At 43.6% G+C, this 14,933-nt stretch overlaps 1 protein-coding gene across 1 annotated transcript in view; it reads left to right on the top strand.

Moving 5' to 3' along the window:
* Positions 1-226: 226 nt before the first annotated feature.
* LOC308105713 (ATP-binding cassette sub-family C member 4-like) overlaps positions 227-14,933 on the top strand; it is a gene marked incomplete at its 5' end in the record, with an annotated part of 39,943 nt that continues 25,236 nt past the window's right edge. The window contains 20 exons of the mRNA XM_080456635.1: positions 227-300; positions 1,274-1,384; positions 1,591-1,711; positions 1,818-2,042; positions 2,583-2,672; positions 2,838-3,001; positions 3,102-3,227; positions 3,448-3,697; positions 3,802-3,909; positions 4,056-4,145; positions 4,390-4,581; positions 5,023-5,117; positions 5,205-5,291; positions 5,476-5,572; positions 5,701-5,916; positions 6,771-6,902; positions 7,021-7,058; positions 7,331-7,425; positions 7,868-8,014; positions 14,284-14,363. Of these exons, the coding sequence (XP_080312761.1) occupies positions 227-300; positions 1,274-1,384; positions 1,591-1,711; positions 1,818-2,042; positions 2,583-2,672; positions 2,838-3,001; positions 3,102-3,227; positions 3,448-3,697; positions 3,802-3,909; positions 4,056-4,145; positions 4,390-4,581; positions 5,023-5,117; positions 5,205-5,291; positions 5,476-5,572; positions 5,701-5,916; positions 6,771-6,902; positions 7,021-7,058; positions 7,331-7,425; positions 7,868-8,014; positions 14,284-14,363 (2,538 nt within the window). The remainder of the gene's footprint in view (positions 301-1,273; positions 1,385-1,590; positions 1,712-1,817; positions 2,043-2,582; positions 2,673-2,837; positions 3,002-3,101; positions 3,228-3,447; positions 3,698-3,801; positions 3,910-4,055; positions 4,146-4,389; positions 4,582-5,022; positions 5,118-5,204; positions 5,292-5,475; positions 5,573-5,700; positions 5,917-6,770; positions 6,903-7,020; positions 7,059-7,330; positions 7,426-7,867; positions 8,015-14,283; positions 14,364-14,933) is intronic.

Raw genomic sequence — 14,933 nt, 5'->3', positions numbered from 1 at the left:
GGCTGACTGTCAGATACTATTGTAGCCGGTGGGTGAGAGATGAGAGGAGCCCTGGCTGGAAATAATCCTGTTGTCGGTCGGTGGGGTTTAAAATCGGCAGACATTGTAGTTTCCTGCAAATGTTTTCTCAATGCATCCTTTACAAGTCTTTGTTGTTATCCCGCTGCCACAGGCTATAGCCCTATAGAGGTCGCTTTCAGTTTGTTCCGTCCCAGTGTTATAGGACATGGAACCTGTGCGGAAAGAGGCGAGGGATAATCCGTTGGCTACGGCTAATCTTCTCTCCAAGATTTTCTTCTGGTAAGAAAAACCAGTTTGCAGTAGTCTTTGACATGAATGGAGAATCCTCTTGTTGTGTGATACATTACATACTGTAGGAGGTTTCGTTCATTGAAGACAGCCTACAGTACCACCCTATGACAGCAGGGGGAGCAGCCTAGGTTAGCACCAGTACACAAGCTATTGTGTTCTCTTTTACAGACAGACATTCTTCTTTGGATGGATTCAGTTACTATCAGTGGTGGAAAAAGTACTAAAATGTTTTACTTAAGTAAAAGTATCAATACTGCAATGTACTCTGTTACAAGTAAAAGTCCGGAAAAAGTACAAGAGTATTGGTATCTAAACTTAAAGTACCAAAAGTAGAAAGTACTCATTATGCAGAATGTCCCATTTCACCAGTTTTCAAATGTATAAAAGATCTTTTGAAAATAGCAGATCTACAAGCTCACAATGTGTCGCTTTGCAACGCGTTGTGAGCTTGTAGATTTGCTATTTTCAAATAGCCGAGTATAGAAGGCGGAATGTGGTTAATGTATGTTTTGTAATAATCATCAAAATCTGCAAACTTGCAACTAAAGTTTTAAAATAATTGTAGTGGAGTAAAAGTACAATATTTGCTTCTGAGATGTAGTGGAGTAGAAGTATTGGAAATACTCCAGTGAAGTAAAAGTACCTCAAAATTGTACTTAAGTGCAGTACTTGAGTACATGTACTTAGTTACTTTCCATCACTGCATTGCAGACAGACATTCATCTTTTAGATGGATTCAGTTTCTACTTCTTAAAGCAGCTTTAAATGTTTGCTTCAGTAACTTGAAAGCTAAAACTTCTTACGCAATGGAATGCTACAACAGGGGTGGAAGTAAGCTATCATACAAAACTTTTACTTTTTGTTATTATTGCATTGTTGAATGGCCAGGTCTTGTGCCAGTATCAAATTTTTTTTTATAATTATAATTAAGCCATGGAATATACTTGTCCTTTATGTTCAGCTGGCTGGATCCATTGTTTAGAATCGGCCATAAGAGGAGATTGGAGGAACATGACATGTATAAGGTCCTTCCAGAAGATGGATCTGAAAGACTCGGAGAGGAACTACAGTGGTAGGTTTATGCATTATTTTGGCTTTTATTTCTTAGGAATGATCTATCTAGTCTTCATGTCAAGGGCTATTTATGACCATACTATAAAACGCAATACATAAAGCATTTAGTTGTTTATTGCATGAAAAACAACTTTCCATTGGTGACGTAGTGCACATGATGTACTCACACAACCTTGCTGTGCACTTCTGAATGTTTTTTCCAAGCTATTGGGACAAGGAGGTTAAGAGAGCAGCTACAGACCTGAGCACACCAAAACTTACAAAAGTTCTTATTCAATGCTACTGGAGGTCATACTCCCTCATTGGAATATACACTTTAATGGAGGTACAGCCTATCAACGAGAACTGCTGTATATACTCAAATGTGTTCTAGTAGTGCATTGCACCACCTACAGTACTCTACATTGTATTTACATGTACTGTACTTGCAGGAAGCTATCAAAGTGATTCAGCCACTGCTGTTAGGAAAGTTGATCGAATACTTTGAGCGGTACGACCCCAGCAACACCACTGCTCTCTATGTAGCCTGTGGCTACGCAACCAGTGTCTCCCTGTCAACCATTGGCCTGGCAGCTCTACACCACCTGTACTTCTACCATGTCCAAAACGCAGGCATGAAGATCCGGGTGGCCATGTGCCACATGATCTATCGGAAGGTCAGTCATCGGGGGTCATTGTACCATGTAGATGTCATCCACCCACACAGTGAAATCTGCAGTGTTAAAGGAGTAGTTCACCCCCAAAAATACTTATTTTCTATCAATTACGCACCCCATGAAGCCTTGAATTCATGGAGATTATTTTTTTGTGAATTCCTAAGCCAATAATTTGATAACCGGGTCATCGGCCAGTGGGAGACTCAGTAGGAGACTCAATTGACTGAATTGAGTCTCCTACCAGAGAATCCGTCGGTCATCAAATTATTAGCTCAGGAATGTGACAACATCTCCACAAATTCAAGGCTTCATGGGGTGTATAATTGATAAGAAATAAGTAATTTTTTGGGTGAACTACTCCTTTAATTTAACTCTGAGAGTGTGCAAATGTACATGTGTACACTCTCTGAAATACAAATTAGTTCTAAATTGGCGACCAGTTTCTTTGCCTATAATAACATGCCCAAAATATTGATGCCAGGGTTAATGTGGTTAAGATATCTATCTATTGTTCTTATTTGACTTCTCTTCCCCGTGTAGGCTCTCTGTCTTAACAGCACAGCACTGGGAAAAACTACCACGGGACAAATTGTGAACCTCTTATCCAATGATGTCAACAAATTTGATGAGGTGAAATGTTAAAGCAACAAACCAATCATAATATACAGTCATACGTATTTTACACATGTTTTTACAAGATTTGCTTATCTTTGTTCTTAACCTGAGGTCTAAAACGGTGTCATAAACAGTACACAGTCTTTCATCTCAGGTTGCACCTCTCTCTTCCTTTTACAGGTAACATTATTTTTGCACTTTTTGTGGGTTGGTCCTCTGCAAGCGGCAGCTGTGACAGTGCTGTTGTTGTACATGATTGGCCCATCATGCCTTGCAGGAATGGCTGTCCTGGTTGTCCTCATGCCAATACAGACCGTGTTTGGACACTTCTTCTCCACTCTTAGGTGCATAGCCAAACACTCATGAAAGTTGTATATATCAAACGTTTGTATCCTACATGAGTTTTAAAAAAAAATATCCTTGTTTTATTACTATGGTTTTTAGGGGCCAAACAGCAGCCTTAACAGATGACAGAATACGAATAATGAATGAAGTGGTCTCTGGAATCCGAATCATAAAGATGTATGCTTGGGAGAAGTCCTTTTCTGCACTGGTGGATGAGGTCAGAAGGTAGATAAACTTCCCAAATAATATTAACTTCAGTCTGATGACTTCAGTTTATCAACATCTGACTATTTTAGTATTTTACTATATTTGACTGTAAAATGATAACTTTTTAAAATGGACAGTTTTAATGTATTGTATCTACTGTACTGTATGCACTGCAGACTGTGCCTATGTAGACTGATAGGGACAGGATTTACTAACAACATGTTCTGTTGTTGTACAGAAAGGAGGTCTCCAAGATTATGAAGAGCTCCTACCTGCGTGGACTGAACATGGCGTCCTTCTTTGTGGCCAGCAAGGTCCTCATTTTCATCACCCTCTGTGTGTACATTTTAACGGGGAACAGGATATCCGCTAGCAGGGTGTTTGTGGCTGTTTCTCTCTATGGGGCATTGAGACTCACCGTCACCCTGTTCTTTCCATCGGCCATAGAGAAGGTGTCAGAAGCCCTCATCAGCATAAAAAGGATCAAAGTAAACGCACACCAGACCCAAAGCCACCATGACAGCAGCTCCTGTTGATTCCTCTGATGCCATTTATAGACATTGATTTTGTTCTTATTTTTTTTTCTTGCTAGAATTTTCTTCTTCTGGATGAAGTTTCTCCACAGCATCTTGGCTTTCCCGTGACAGAGAAGAAAGACTGTATGGTGGAGGTTCAGGATTTAACGTGCAACTGGGATAAGGTGAGGACTGTCGTGCGTGGCAGTTTAACATGTCACCAAATGATCAAGACAGATTACTGTACGGTACAGTACATGCATACCGTTAACTTGAGTTTCTTTAATTTATGGAGGTATATTCATTCGTTCACTCTTTGTTTTTCTGACAGACACTGGATTCTCCAACACTACAAAATATGTCTTTCACTGTGAAATCAGAGCAGCTCCTGGCTGTCATTGGTCCTGTTGGAGCCGGCAAGGTCAGATCTAGTGATCACGGTAGTGCATTTCATGAAGAGACAGTCGTGGGTGTTGTTAATGGTGCAGTACTGTGAGCATGATGCCAATACTACTAACTACAGTACTATCGCCTACTGTACATTACAAGCTGGTCACCTCGCTTACAGTTTGTGATGCCTATATGTTTTGAATAACGCAACCTAGCAATGCTATGATACCATGTTTGCAGGTGTATGTTTATGAATGTGTGTATGTGTGCATCAGTCCTCTCTCCTCAGCGCCATCCTAGGAGAGCTGAACCAGGAAAAGGGCGTGGTCAAAGTGAAAGGGGAGCTGACCTATGTCTCCCAGCAACCATGGATTTTCCCAGGGACAATCCGCAGCAACATCCTCTTTGGCAAAGAGCTCAATCCGCTGAAGTATGAGAGAGTGCTTAGAGCCTGTGCTCTGAAGAGAGTGAGATACACGTTTATTCCTAAGATACTTGGTATTACATACCCTGTCTTAATGTTAAATGTCAATCACTTCAACAAAGTTTAGGGTAAAGTATTAAAAACAATGACTGTCCAACGGGTTAATGACTTTCCGAGTCAAAATCTGTCGCTAAACCCATTTTGTTTTTAAGGATTTATAATCAAAATGCCTGCCATCCAATACCATAGACTTCCAATACAAGTCTGGTGGACAGTCAGTGTATGTATTTTATTATTGCTCAACTGCCCTGTCCTTGAAGACTACCTGATTTTTCACTTTAACACTACCAACATTATTGTTGCTTGACACGGTACTCCCTATTTATTTCTTTAAGGTTTTAGGATGTTTTGCTACAGTAGTTGTTTACACAATGAGATTATGAGTGACTCCCCGTGCTCAGTGTTGCCGCTGGACCCTGTTTAGGACTTGGACCTCCTGCCTGATGGTGACCTGGAGGTGATCGGGGACAGAGGAGCCAACCTTAGTGGGGGACAGAAGGCACGAGTCAACTTGGCCAGGTGTGTGTCTTTGTAATTGTCCTTCTTAGATTGTGTCCGCATTACTACTACTAATTATAATACCCCCTCTGTGTCTGGGTGCTCTAGGGCAGTGTATCAGGATGCAGATATCTACTTGCTGGATGACCCGCTCAGTGCTGTGGATGCGGATGTGGCCAGGCATCTGTTTGAGGAGTAAGTCCTATTATTTACCTATCTTCCCTCATTCCACAACACCTTCTGCAACCCACCATATTCTGTCGCCCTGTTAAAGGGCAATGGCAACCGGTTAAGTATGTCGGTTCATCAATCCGTTGTGAAAGTAAACACACCTGCACTGTGTCGGGATACATGCATGATGAATGTGTGCCTTCCTTAGGTGCATTTGTGGCCTTTTGAGGAAGAAGCCCCGCATCCTAGTTACTCATCAACTGCAGTTCCTGAAGGCTGCGGATCAAATACTTGTAGTGAAGGAGGTGCGTCTATGTGTGTGTGTGTATCTGTGTGTGTTTGTGTGTGCATCTGTGTGTGTGTTTGTGTGCGCGTGCTAGACTTCACACAGAAAATGCCTCATGGTAACAATCTCTCCTGTCTTCATCGTCAGGGTCAAATGGTGGCAAGGGGAACATACAGTGAGTTACAGGGCTCCGGACTGGACTTCACCTCCTTGCTGAAATGGGAGGAGGAGCAGGAGGGGGAGAAGCAAGGAGTGACCCCGGTCCTGGGTTCTCTCTCTCGTACTCCACACTCTCGCTCTCAGAGCTCCATGCCTTCACTGTCCTCCTCCCTGCTTTCCCTGCTGGAAGGAGCAGAGCAGCAGGTAATCACTTCACAACTCACAGGAGTGTCCAATTGATCATAGTCCCATGGTGGCCATTTTGCTCTTACGTCATATGTGGGGCAATTACGGCAGATTCTGAGCACTGATGGAGATTTTGTGGACTGGACGTTTTGTGGACGAAATGTCCATCCATGGACAGATGGTGCATGCACAGGATGAACGGCAAAGGTGCCTGCTCAAATCAGCATTATTAGGCACCAGCTAGTCTCACTGGGTCAGACCCACCGTCTTGCCTCCTCATCAGTTGCAGGTTCTGAATCATAAGTCAGCATGTTTGGGTTTTGCCAGAGGAGCCCCTGATTGGCTGGGCTGTAATGGAAGTCTGGCTGTTGCAAATAAGGACGCCCGTAGTTGGTCAATTCATATGTCTGTGGTTGGTCAATTCATGTGTCTGCTTTTCTTTTGTCTTGTTGGTCCTTAACCACTTTTCAATAGTTACGGCTCAGAAGTCAGATATCTATCTAATCAGCTGGCTACTGCAAAACTAGGTACAAGCAAAGATTTAGATACTACAGTATGAGGTTAAACTGTCACCATGACTTTGTAAAATGGGATTTGGCACAACCTGTGCAGCATTACATTTGTACCCCCAAAACATTGCCTTGTATGTGCCATAATACTGAATGGCCACACCAGTGTGCCGTGGGCTTCAACATATTCGTGCTTGATTTTATATCTCAGTGTGATAACAGTAAATGGCTTGTAATGGTTGTCAGCATGTTCTGCTGATGGGCCACCAGAGGGCAGCAGGTACTCTCTGTTCCCCTCAGCTCAGTGCAGCCTAATAGAAGCATTACTGGAGGATTTGTATTGACCCCAGTGTGCATCTGTAGGCAGTTGAACCCATCATGGAAGAGAGTCGCTCAGAGGGAACCGTGGGCCTGCACCTGTATGTGAAATACTTCAGAGCAGGAGCTAACTTCCTTGTCCTCTCGGCCCTTGTTCTCCTCAATATCCTCGCTCATGTGAGTGATTCCTTCTGAACTGCTCCAATTTTAGAAATGAGTCACATGACTGAATATCTTTAGTCACATATCTGTTGTGACTAACTGTATGTCATCTGTTTTTCCTGCTTTCCTTTAGTTTGCTTATGTTCTACAGGACTGGTGGCTCGCTCATTGGTGAGATTATTTACCCTGTAAATTGTGTAGCACGTTTTCTAAGCGAAACTGTTTCAGGACTTTTTGCGGAACCGATTGATTCCTTTGTATGATTAGACTGATCCCGACTGTCGACATCTTTGTTAGCAATATCTGTTGCTTGTTGAAATTGACCTTGTGCTTCAGGTTAGGATGAAAGTGTTTTGTGTAGAGCGCCTCCATCTTTCTTTCATTCACGGCTGTTGTGTTTATTTGTCCTTGTGGCTTTTGATTCCTTTGTGGCTGACTTGCAGGGCCTCTGAACAGGAGCGCGTCAATGCGACGGAGCACCTCAATGGCAGCGCCTCTCAGCAGCTGGACCTTGACCTGTACCTAGGTGTTTACGCAGGTGAAGCTCACTGAGTGCACATCGCTTTTCTGTGTGCCATTGAGGCTCTGAATGCGCCAAATTCACTGAACACATCCACAGCTCTTTGGCTGTGGCCCAAGGCCTTCAAGGCCCAGTGTCTATACATGGGCCTCAGCTGTACAGGAAGATAGGAGTGCTTTTCTTGCATTCTCCCGTTGGATTGCTCTGATTGTCTCCCTGTGACTCCTAACCTCTTTACTCTTCCAGGGCCTGTATTCACAGTGATAGATCAGCATAATAGGGAACAGAAATTAACCATTGAGGGAGAGATTGGAGTGGAATATGTGTTGCTTTTTTCCCTTTCATACGCAACAATGGCACCATAAGTGCACAGCTGACCTTCTTGGAACAGACACAGGGCAAAACATTGTACCCTCTGATTGATTTCTACTCTTTTTCTCTACTTTTTTTTTTTGGTTAGGTTTAACCGCTGCCTCGGTCATATTTGGGTTCCTGCGGAGTTTGATCTTCTTCAATGTCTTGGTGAGCTCAGCCCAGACCCTTCATAACCGCATGTTCAACGCCGTTCTGCGAACGCCCGTACGCTTCTTCGATGCCAACCCTATCGGTAAGAGGGCGGGGGGCACCTTCATATCCCATTCCTGGAACAAATGTTTATCAGCAATGTAAAACATGTTGATTTCTCGCCAGTGTTGCCAAGTCGATGATTGGAATGAACACGCTGTGAGCTATTAAGTTGTAGACGTTTAAATTCATTGAGATTCTGTGCCGTGTTGTAGAGTGTCACCACTAGAGAGCAGACTGCTACTTAGGTATGTCCTCTTTTAGCACAACTTTATGTCCGTCCTTATGCCTGCTTGTCCCCAAACTCCACAGTGTACCTCTGCACTTAAGTATGATACCGTTAATACTTTTAATTGTCACATTACATTTTCTTAATATAAAGTTATCCCCCCCTCAGAATGATTCCAGTTCAATATTCTATTTTTATTTTTCCCAATCTCTGAATGTAATAATTCATTTATGATGATAAATGTAGATAGGAAGAGCTATTATGAGCAGCATGATATAGATAAATATAATATGTATAACATGTTACAAGCAATTTATTTGGATATATTATGTGTTTGCTACTGCCACAGAGTTTATTGGGTTGAAAGGCAGACTGTGTGAACTGACATAATTAAAACCAGTCACTGCTGGGTGTCAAAGCCTGTGGACCCAAGTGGCCAATCCAGTCAAAAAGCATGTGAAATGACTATATTTAGCCATAATGTCTTTTATAAATGAGTGAAGAGTGGGTTATCTATTAACTGTGAGCCAGAACAAAAAAAAGCAAACAATGATATTGAAAGAAAACTGTTTGCGCTAGATCTTGGACAGTGTTGTATTTGTACTACAGAGCTGAGTAAATACTGACGGATTTGTTCTGTGCGCTGTATCAGAAATCTTTGATTATTTCATTAGCTTTGTAGGTTGTAGCTGTTTGGTCAAAGGAGAGGGCAGATGGACATGCTCTTAAAACTGAGCAAACACTACATCTGAGATAGCATTCACTGGTGGAGAGCCCTATAGCTTATCCCTTCGCTTGTTTCACAATACAATTTTAATATAGCCACCCGTTTAACAGAATACATATACTGTAGAATATACAGTATCTCTAAATTTTACAAATCAATTCCAACACTTTTTGCCAGAAAGAAAAAAAGATCACCCCTACCATTTACTCTCTATTTGTTTTTGTTACAAATAATAGGCATTCATTTAATTGGGTGTGTGTGGAGATGTCACTGCCATTTGCCATTCATATCCAAAGTCTTCTGTCAAGTGGCCCACTTTGATAACTTTTAATTTTCCAGCATTGTTCACCTGTCAGTGGATAATTAGTCAGCCTAATCTCTTCATAGTGACACGCATGTACAACACAATCAGCACGGTTGGGAATTCTCAGCAGGAAGGAAACTTGTATCTGTATAATGAGTCATAATAAGCTACTAACACAAGTCTAAATATGATTTGAGGGTGTTGAGGAGCTTGTGGTTTCTCCTGGCATTAGGAGTGGGTGTATTGACAAAGCCGTGTCCTTTTGGAAAGCTGTGTTTGAAGCAAACACCACGGCTCTTAATCTTTTGCGTTTTTGTTTTTACGGCTGCTCTTGTGTTACGCATTGGCCTTACCTGATGGCTTATCTGGGTGTGCCGTCCTCGCTAATCTACACATAGGAGGAGAACAAACATTTTGAATAATGTAATAATCTGTTTAATAGTGCAGTAAAGGAGAGGCTTAACAGACACTGCTATCTGATTGCTGTTGTGCTGCTATCAGCAGCCATTGTATGACCAGTCCAGTCATTACGGCTTGGCCTCCTGGCCGGCAAACAGCACTATGTGTCTGACTGGATTTATAGACAACTGTCTAAGGGACTGTGTGTCTTTGTCCTTTGTCCAGTCAACGGTAGATTAAGCATGAACATGACCTTTTTCTATCTGTAATACAGAACGTGAAAAAGAATTTCTTATTCTTGGCTACATTATTGTTGCTAGGTTTTTATACAGCTTTTATTCTCCCACTCAGTATTTTTTCAACTGAATGCATCTCTCGACTGAAACAGAATAGACTTGGACAAAGGCAGCTGCTTTCAGCATTCGTATTGTCACTTCTGGTATGACTTTTTTTTTACCCATGCTGCTTTCTCTCTCTTGTTGTATTGTCTCTGTCTTTGACTTTGTTTTCTCTTTTTTTTTTTTTACTGTAACAATGTGTTGCCAACATGAGTGTGAGTAATGCATTTGCGATTGTGTGTCTGTGTGTTGTTAAGGATTTGACAACTGTTTACACGTGTAAGTGATAGGTGTGCTGCTGCTGCCGAACAGGTCTTGTGTTTGATACGTGTTGGTTCCTGTCTTCCTCGGTGTTAAAGGTTACCATTTCAAGCCTGGCTGCACAAAGGTCTTATTTGTTGTGTTCTGGATGTGGTTTGTAACAATGAAGGTTGGCAGTAGAAATATGTGCACACCAATGTCTATACCTTTACACCCAGGCCAAGACTACACAGTTATGTAATCGTGAAACTTGCTAATTAATTCAAACATTTTATTTGGTCAGCTGTTGCACGTGCACTTGTCTCTTCACTCAAATGGTTAATGACCAGGACATTTTACAACCTCTGTCTTCCATCCATCAGGCTGATAACATCACAGAGGCCATTACATTCCATAATATGGTATGCAATGTCTTATGAATCCCATAATAACCAACAAAGACATCCAAAAGTAATCATTAGCAATAATCGTGATGAATAATTATGATTCGAATATTTAATATTAAGCTAAATATTTGGGATTATTACTTTGGCCATAATCATGCAGCCATAAACCAGAGTGACTTACTAAGACTTACAGTGAGCTGATCTAGAAATGGCAACACACGTTGTTGTAATGCAGTTTGTTGAGAATAGCATTGGAGTTCGGTTTTTAAGCTATACCCACCTTTTGTTGACAGCGATTCCTTCCTCCCAACAGTAGACTTCATAAAACCCATTATGTAGAAGTCTTTCAGTTTTAGTAATGTGAATGGGCTTATTACGGCCGTTCATCCAAACGTGTTTCAGTTAGAGCTGCACAGACAGCAGTGGATGTGTTGAGCTGATTCTGATCCCTGTAATTTAGTGTCATTGAGTGGGCTAATCCCCTCAGAGACTGCAGGCCAGGGCTTCAGCTCATCAGCACAGTCAGGGAGTAAGGTCCACACACACACACACACACACACACACACACACACACACACACACACACACACACACACACACACACACACACACACACACACACACACACGCGCATTCTCTTGCACATGCATGCATACCACCTCTAAGTTCCCTGTTTCGCATCAGCATCGCAGGTCAACTCAGTGTGAGGTGTCACTCAGCTGCTGTTGGTGCAGTGTACATTAGACCTTCTGTAGTCAATGATATGAGATTCTAATTGTGTCTACAGAGGCAGTGTTTTTAATGTCTGTATTCCAGCTCCGGGATGCAAGAGTGTTAAGGCAGAAGTGGCGGAAGTACTGCAGAGAGGGATGATGATATCGAGGTGTGTAAATTGAATGTGGAGATGGAGCCGTGTGTGTGTGCAGCACGGCTGATAGAGCTCCCCCTCGCTCGGCACTTCCACTATTTAATTGCATGAAAGGGAAGGAGAGGAGATTGCAGGAGCCTGGTGTGAGAGCGGAGAGAATGGATTTAGAATGTATTAGTATTGGCAGCAAGGTGCCGGCGGTGGGAGGCTGCCCCAGGCCCCTGGGCCCTTCATGGAAGTTGAGGTGAGCCATGCCACCTCCAGCCTTGGCAGGGCCCCCTCTCCAATTCTCCTGCATTATCACTCATGCCTCAGTGAAAGACCCCACCAACAGTAGCAGAGCCCACACATGGAGTGGCTCAGAGTCGCCCCGTTATCTAGATGTTTACAGGGAACAGCGATTTGCCGCATGCCCCCACACCGACCAGTACCCACTGTGCCAGTTTTTTTTAACTGTGATTGGGAGCCCCAACTCGCCTAATATCTCCACCTATGGGGTCCCACCTCAGCCAGGAAGGGCTTGATATTTTCCTCAGCCTGAAAAAGTGGTGCAAATCACCCCTGGAGTCTCAAACCATGAGAAATTGTTTGATACTAATGCAGCTGATATCCTGAAACATCTATACCCTTCTCCACACAAAAGGTGATATTGTTGACAGTCACCCATAGTGATTGAAGCCATTGTCCCGCACTGGTCTTACCTCATAGGCATTTCCATGCAGTGAATGTCTTTGTGTAACTGCATCACTGTAATGGATCCCCTCTATAGTCTGTTAAGAGAGGGAGCAGGGTCTTTACTTCATCCCTGCTGAAACTCTCTGTTAACTGAGCCGCTTGTCAAACAGCTGATAGTTGACTGATGTTCTCTGTTTCTAACACCCTCAAACCATGGTATGATGTAACTGGGAGAAACCTATCATTTTCTTGTGGGCTTTGTTTGTTGGATACGCATGGATTTGGGTCATCTATGGCTTATACAGTGACATTACTGTACATCAAATATTATAGGATCTTCCACAAACACAGTTTGACAAATACCTCCCTAACCCCCCAACCCCCCCTGCCTTTTTTTTTTTTTAAAGAAATAAAAGCAGAGAGAGACCGGAGGAAATAACAACAGTACAGTACAGTAGCAGCATTCCCCTCGTGCTTGAACCCTCCCCTCAGGATGTCTGCATGCTAAAGGGGCACTCAAACTGTGAATAAGATTAGTCTGCCTCCAAGTGTACAACATGCCTACGCCACTTGACTTTGAATCAGTGCTGATTTGGAGCGTCGCTGGGTTGTTGTGAGGAATAATGCTCCGGCTGGGTTTTATGCAATGGCTGTTATGGGGAGCCCGGCCTCGTCTGCATGCATGTTTTTAGGCGGGAGCGGTATTTTTGGATAAAGCTGTAAGCTGCTTACTGCTGTGGAGAGAGGTGATTACAGGGCCCACCTCCATAGGAACTCACTGGGAAACCGGGGAGGCAGCTTCTGGGTCATTTCTGCCCCAAGTCCACCACGCCTCCCGAGCGCCATGCCACTAAATACCGCTCATAATCATCCACTCCTTCTCTCAAGCCTTCGCCAAGGCCCACCCTGCTGTCTGGTGAGCCTATATAAACATTCTCCATGGGTGTGCCATCAGTTTCACTGTAGCAAGGGTTGAACCCTGAATGTTGTTAGTCCGACATGCCTTGTTGACATTCTCCTCGGAGAGCAGTGTTTGCTTAGATTTGTCACAATGAGAGATATAGTGGGTTGCTTAAAGTGTGAAACGTCATGACACTGATTCACCGAATGCTCAAAAGACAGGATTCAAGTTGGCTACAGGTCCGCTGCTTGTTCCTGCCAACTTTAACTTGAGCCTAGTTCTTGAAGTGGCAGTGTTGGCACAGCTCCTCCGATGGTTTTGTCCACCCTGAGAGTGAGAGTCTGAGGTCTTTCCTTCAGGCCCAGAGATAGAGAAAGCCTCTCTGTCTTCCCTGCCTCTGGGCCTGTGGTGTGGGGATTGGCTATCACTGGCCCTGCAGTAAACAGTGTGTGAAAGCAGCTGGAGTGTAATCTTATGTGCTATGGGATCAGGCTGGGGGAGCAAAGTTTCTAAAGGAGCCACAATAAAAGGGCCGCTAGAGCACCTGCAGAGCCCCGGCCCAAATAATGAACACCTGAGCAGATTGGAGGCAACTCAATTAACGTCATTGACACTGCCAGTCAGGGCAGAAAGGCAGGTACGCAGCTTCTGTTGCCTCTTTGTTCCCAAACAAAAGGCTCCCCGATGTATTCAGTCTAGAGTAGGGCAGTCTTTATGAAATGCAGGCCAAATAATGATTCATTGTTTAATCTAGATAGGCCTCTCTATTTTTCCATCTGATATCGCCCACAATGTATAGGCTGTGTGGTATTAATATAGAGGAGACTTGGGTAACAGTTATTGAATAGACCCGAGTGACTCAAGTGAGAGATTTGAAAAAATTGTCTTGTGCTATCTGCAGATAGATTAGGCTAGCTAATGGATTTAAACGTGTCTCCAATTGACGGGGCTTTGTTCTTTCAAACTCCACATGAGACGGTATTTAAGGCAAGATCCAAGAAATTATAAATATGACATGGCCATGTGGAATATGCCATATCTATACATTCTATAATTTTTTCCATTTATTACTGCTTTTTTCCAAAAGATTCAACCCTCCATTTACTCATATTTCTTTCCAGTAAGGCTGAATCACATGCATAAAAACCATTACAAAAGAAATGCTACAGAGGTCCTACAGATGTCCCAATCTAATATAAATGCACCTATTGTCTCGCCCATCAGGAAGAATCCTCAACAGGTTCTCTAAGGACATTGGTCTCCTGGACTCCTTGCTGCCATGGACATTCGTGGACTTTATCCAGGTGAGTCTCACCTCGGCAGGTTTGGTTGCTGCCGCTGCAGCATGGGGAGGCCATTTCATGCCTGGCTAGGCCTGCTTTGTGGTCCGGGTCCCCTAATCTGGAAACAATTACTGTAGGATTACCCGCCAGCGCGGCCCAGCGCCTGCACAGATTTAATAAAAGTGTCTGCACATAGGCTGAGGGCGTGGCTCTCCTCAGTGTTGGCAACACAGAGGCGGCTTTCGCCGGAGAATGAGTGTGGGGACTACGCAAGTGATTGGGAGAGAGAAAGGTTACCACAGAAGGAAATAATGGCTACAGGAAGATGGGCGCCCGACGCAGGGAAGTGGAGGGAGACGGTGAGGGAGGCAGGAAAGGAATGACAAGGGGCGATCTCTGGAGTGGCGAGGAGGAAGAAGAAGAAGAAGAAGAAGTGTGAGCAGCAGGCGTGTGATGTGTTTGCAGGAGTGGAGAGAGAGAGAGAGAGGAAGAGAGAGAAAGAGAGTGAGAGTAGTAGCACTGGAAGCATGGAAGAGGGGGGAGGGGGACAGGTTAGTGGAAACAGATACAGAGCGGGGTGGGGTTGGGGGA

The sequence above is a fragment of the Gymnoscopelus braueri genome (genome assembly GCF_963280865.1).
Source record: "Gymnoscopelus braueri genome assembly, chromosome: 18".
Lineage (NCBI taxonomy): Eukaryota > Metazoa > Chordata > Actinopteri > Myctophiformes > Myctophidae > Gymnoscopelus > Gymnoscopelus braueri.
Note: the sequence above shows the minus strand (reverse complement) of the source record. Positions and strands in the feature narration are given on the sequence as shown.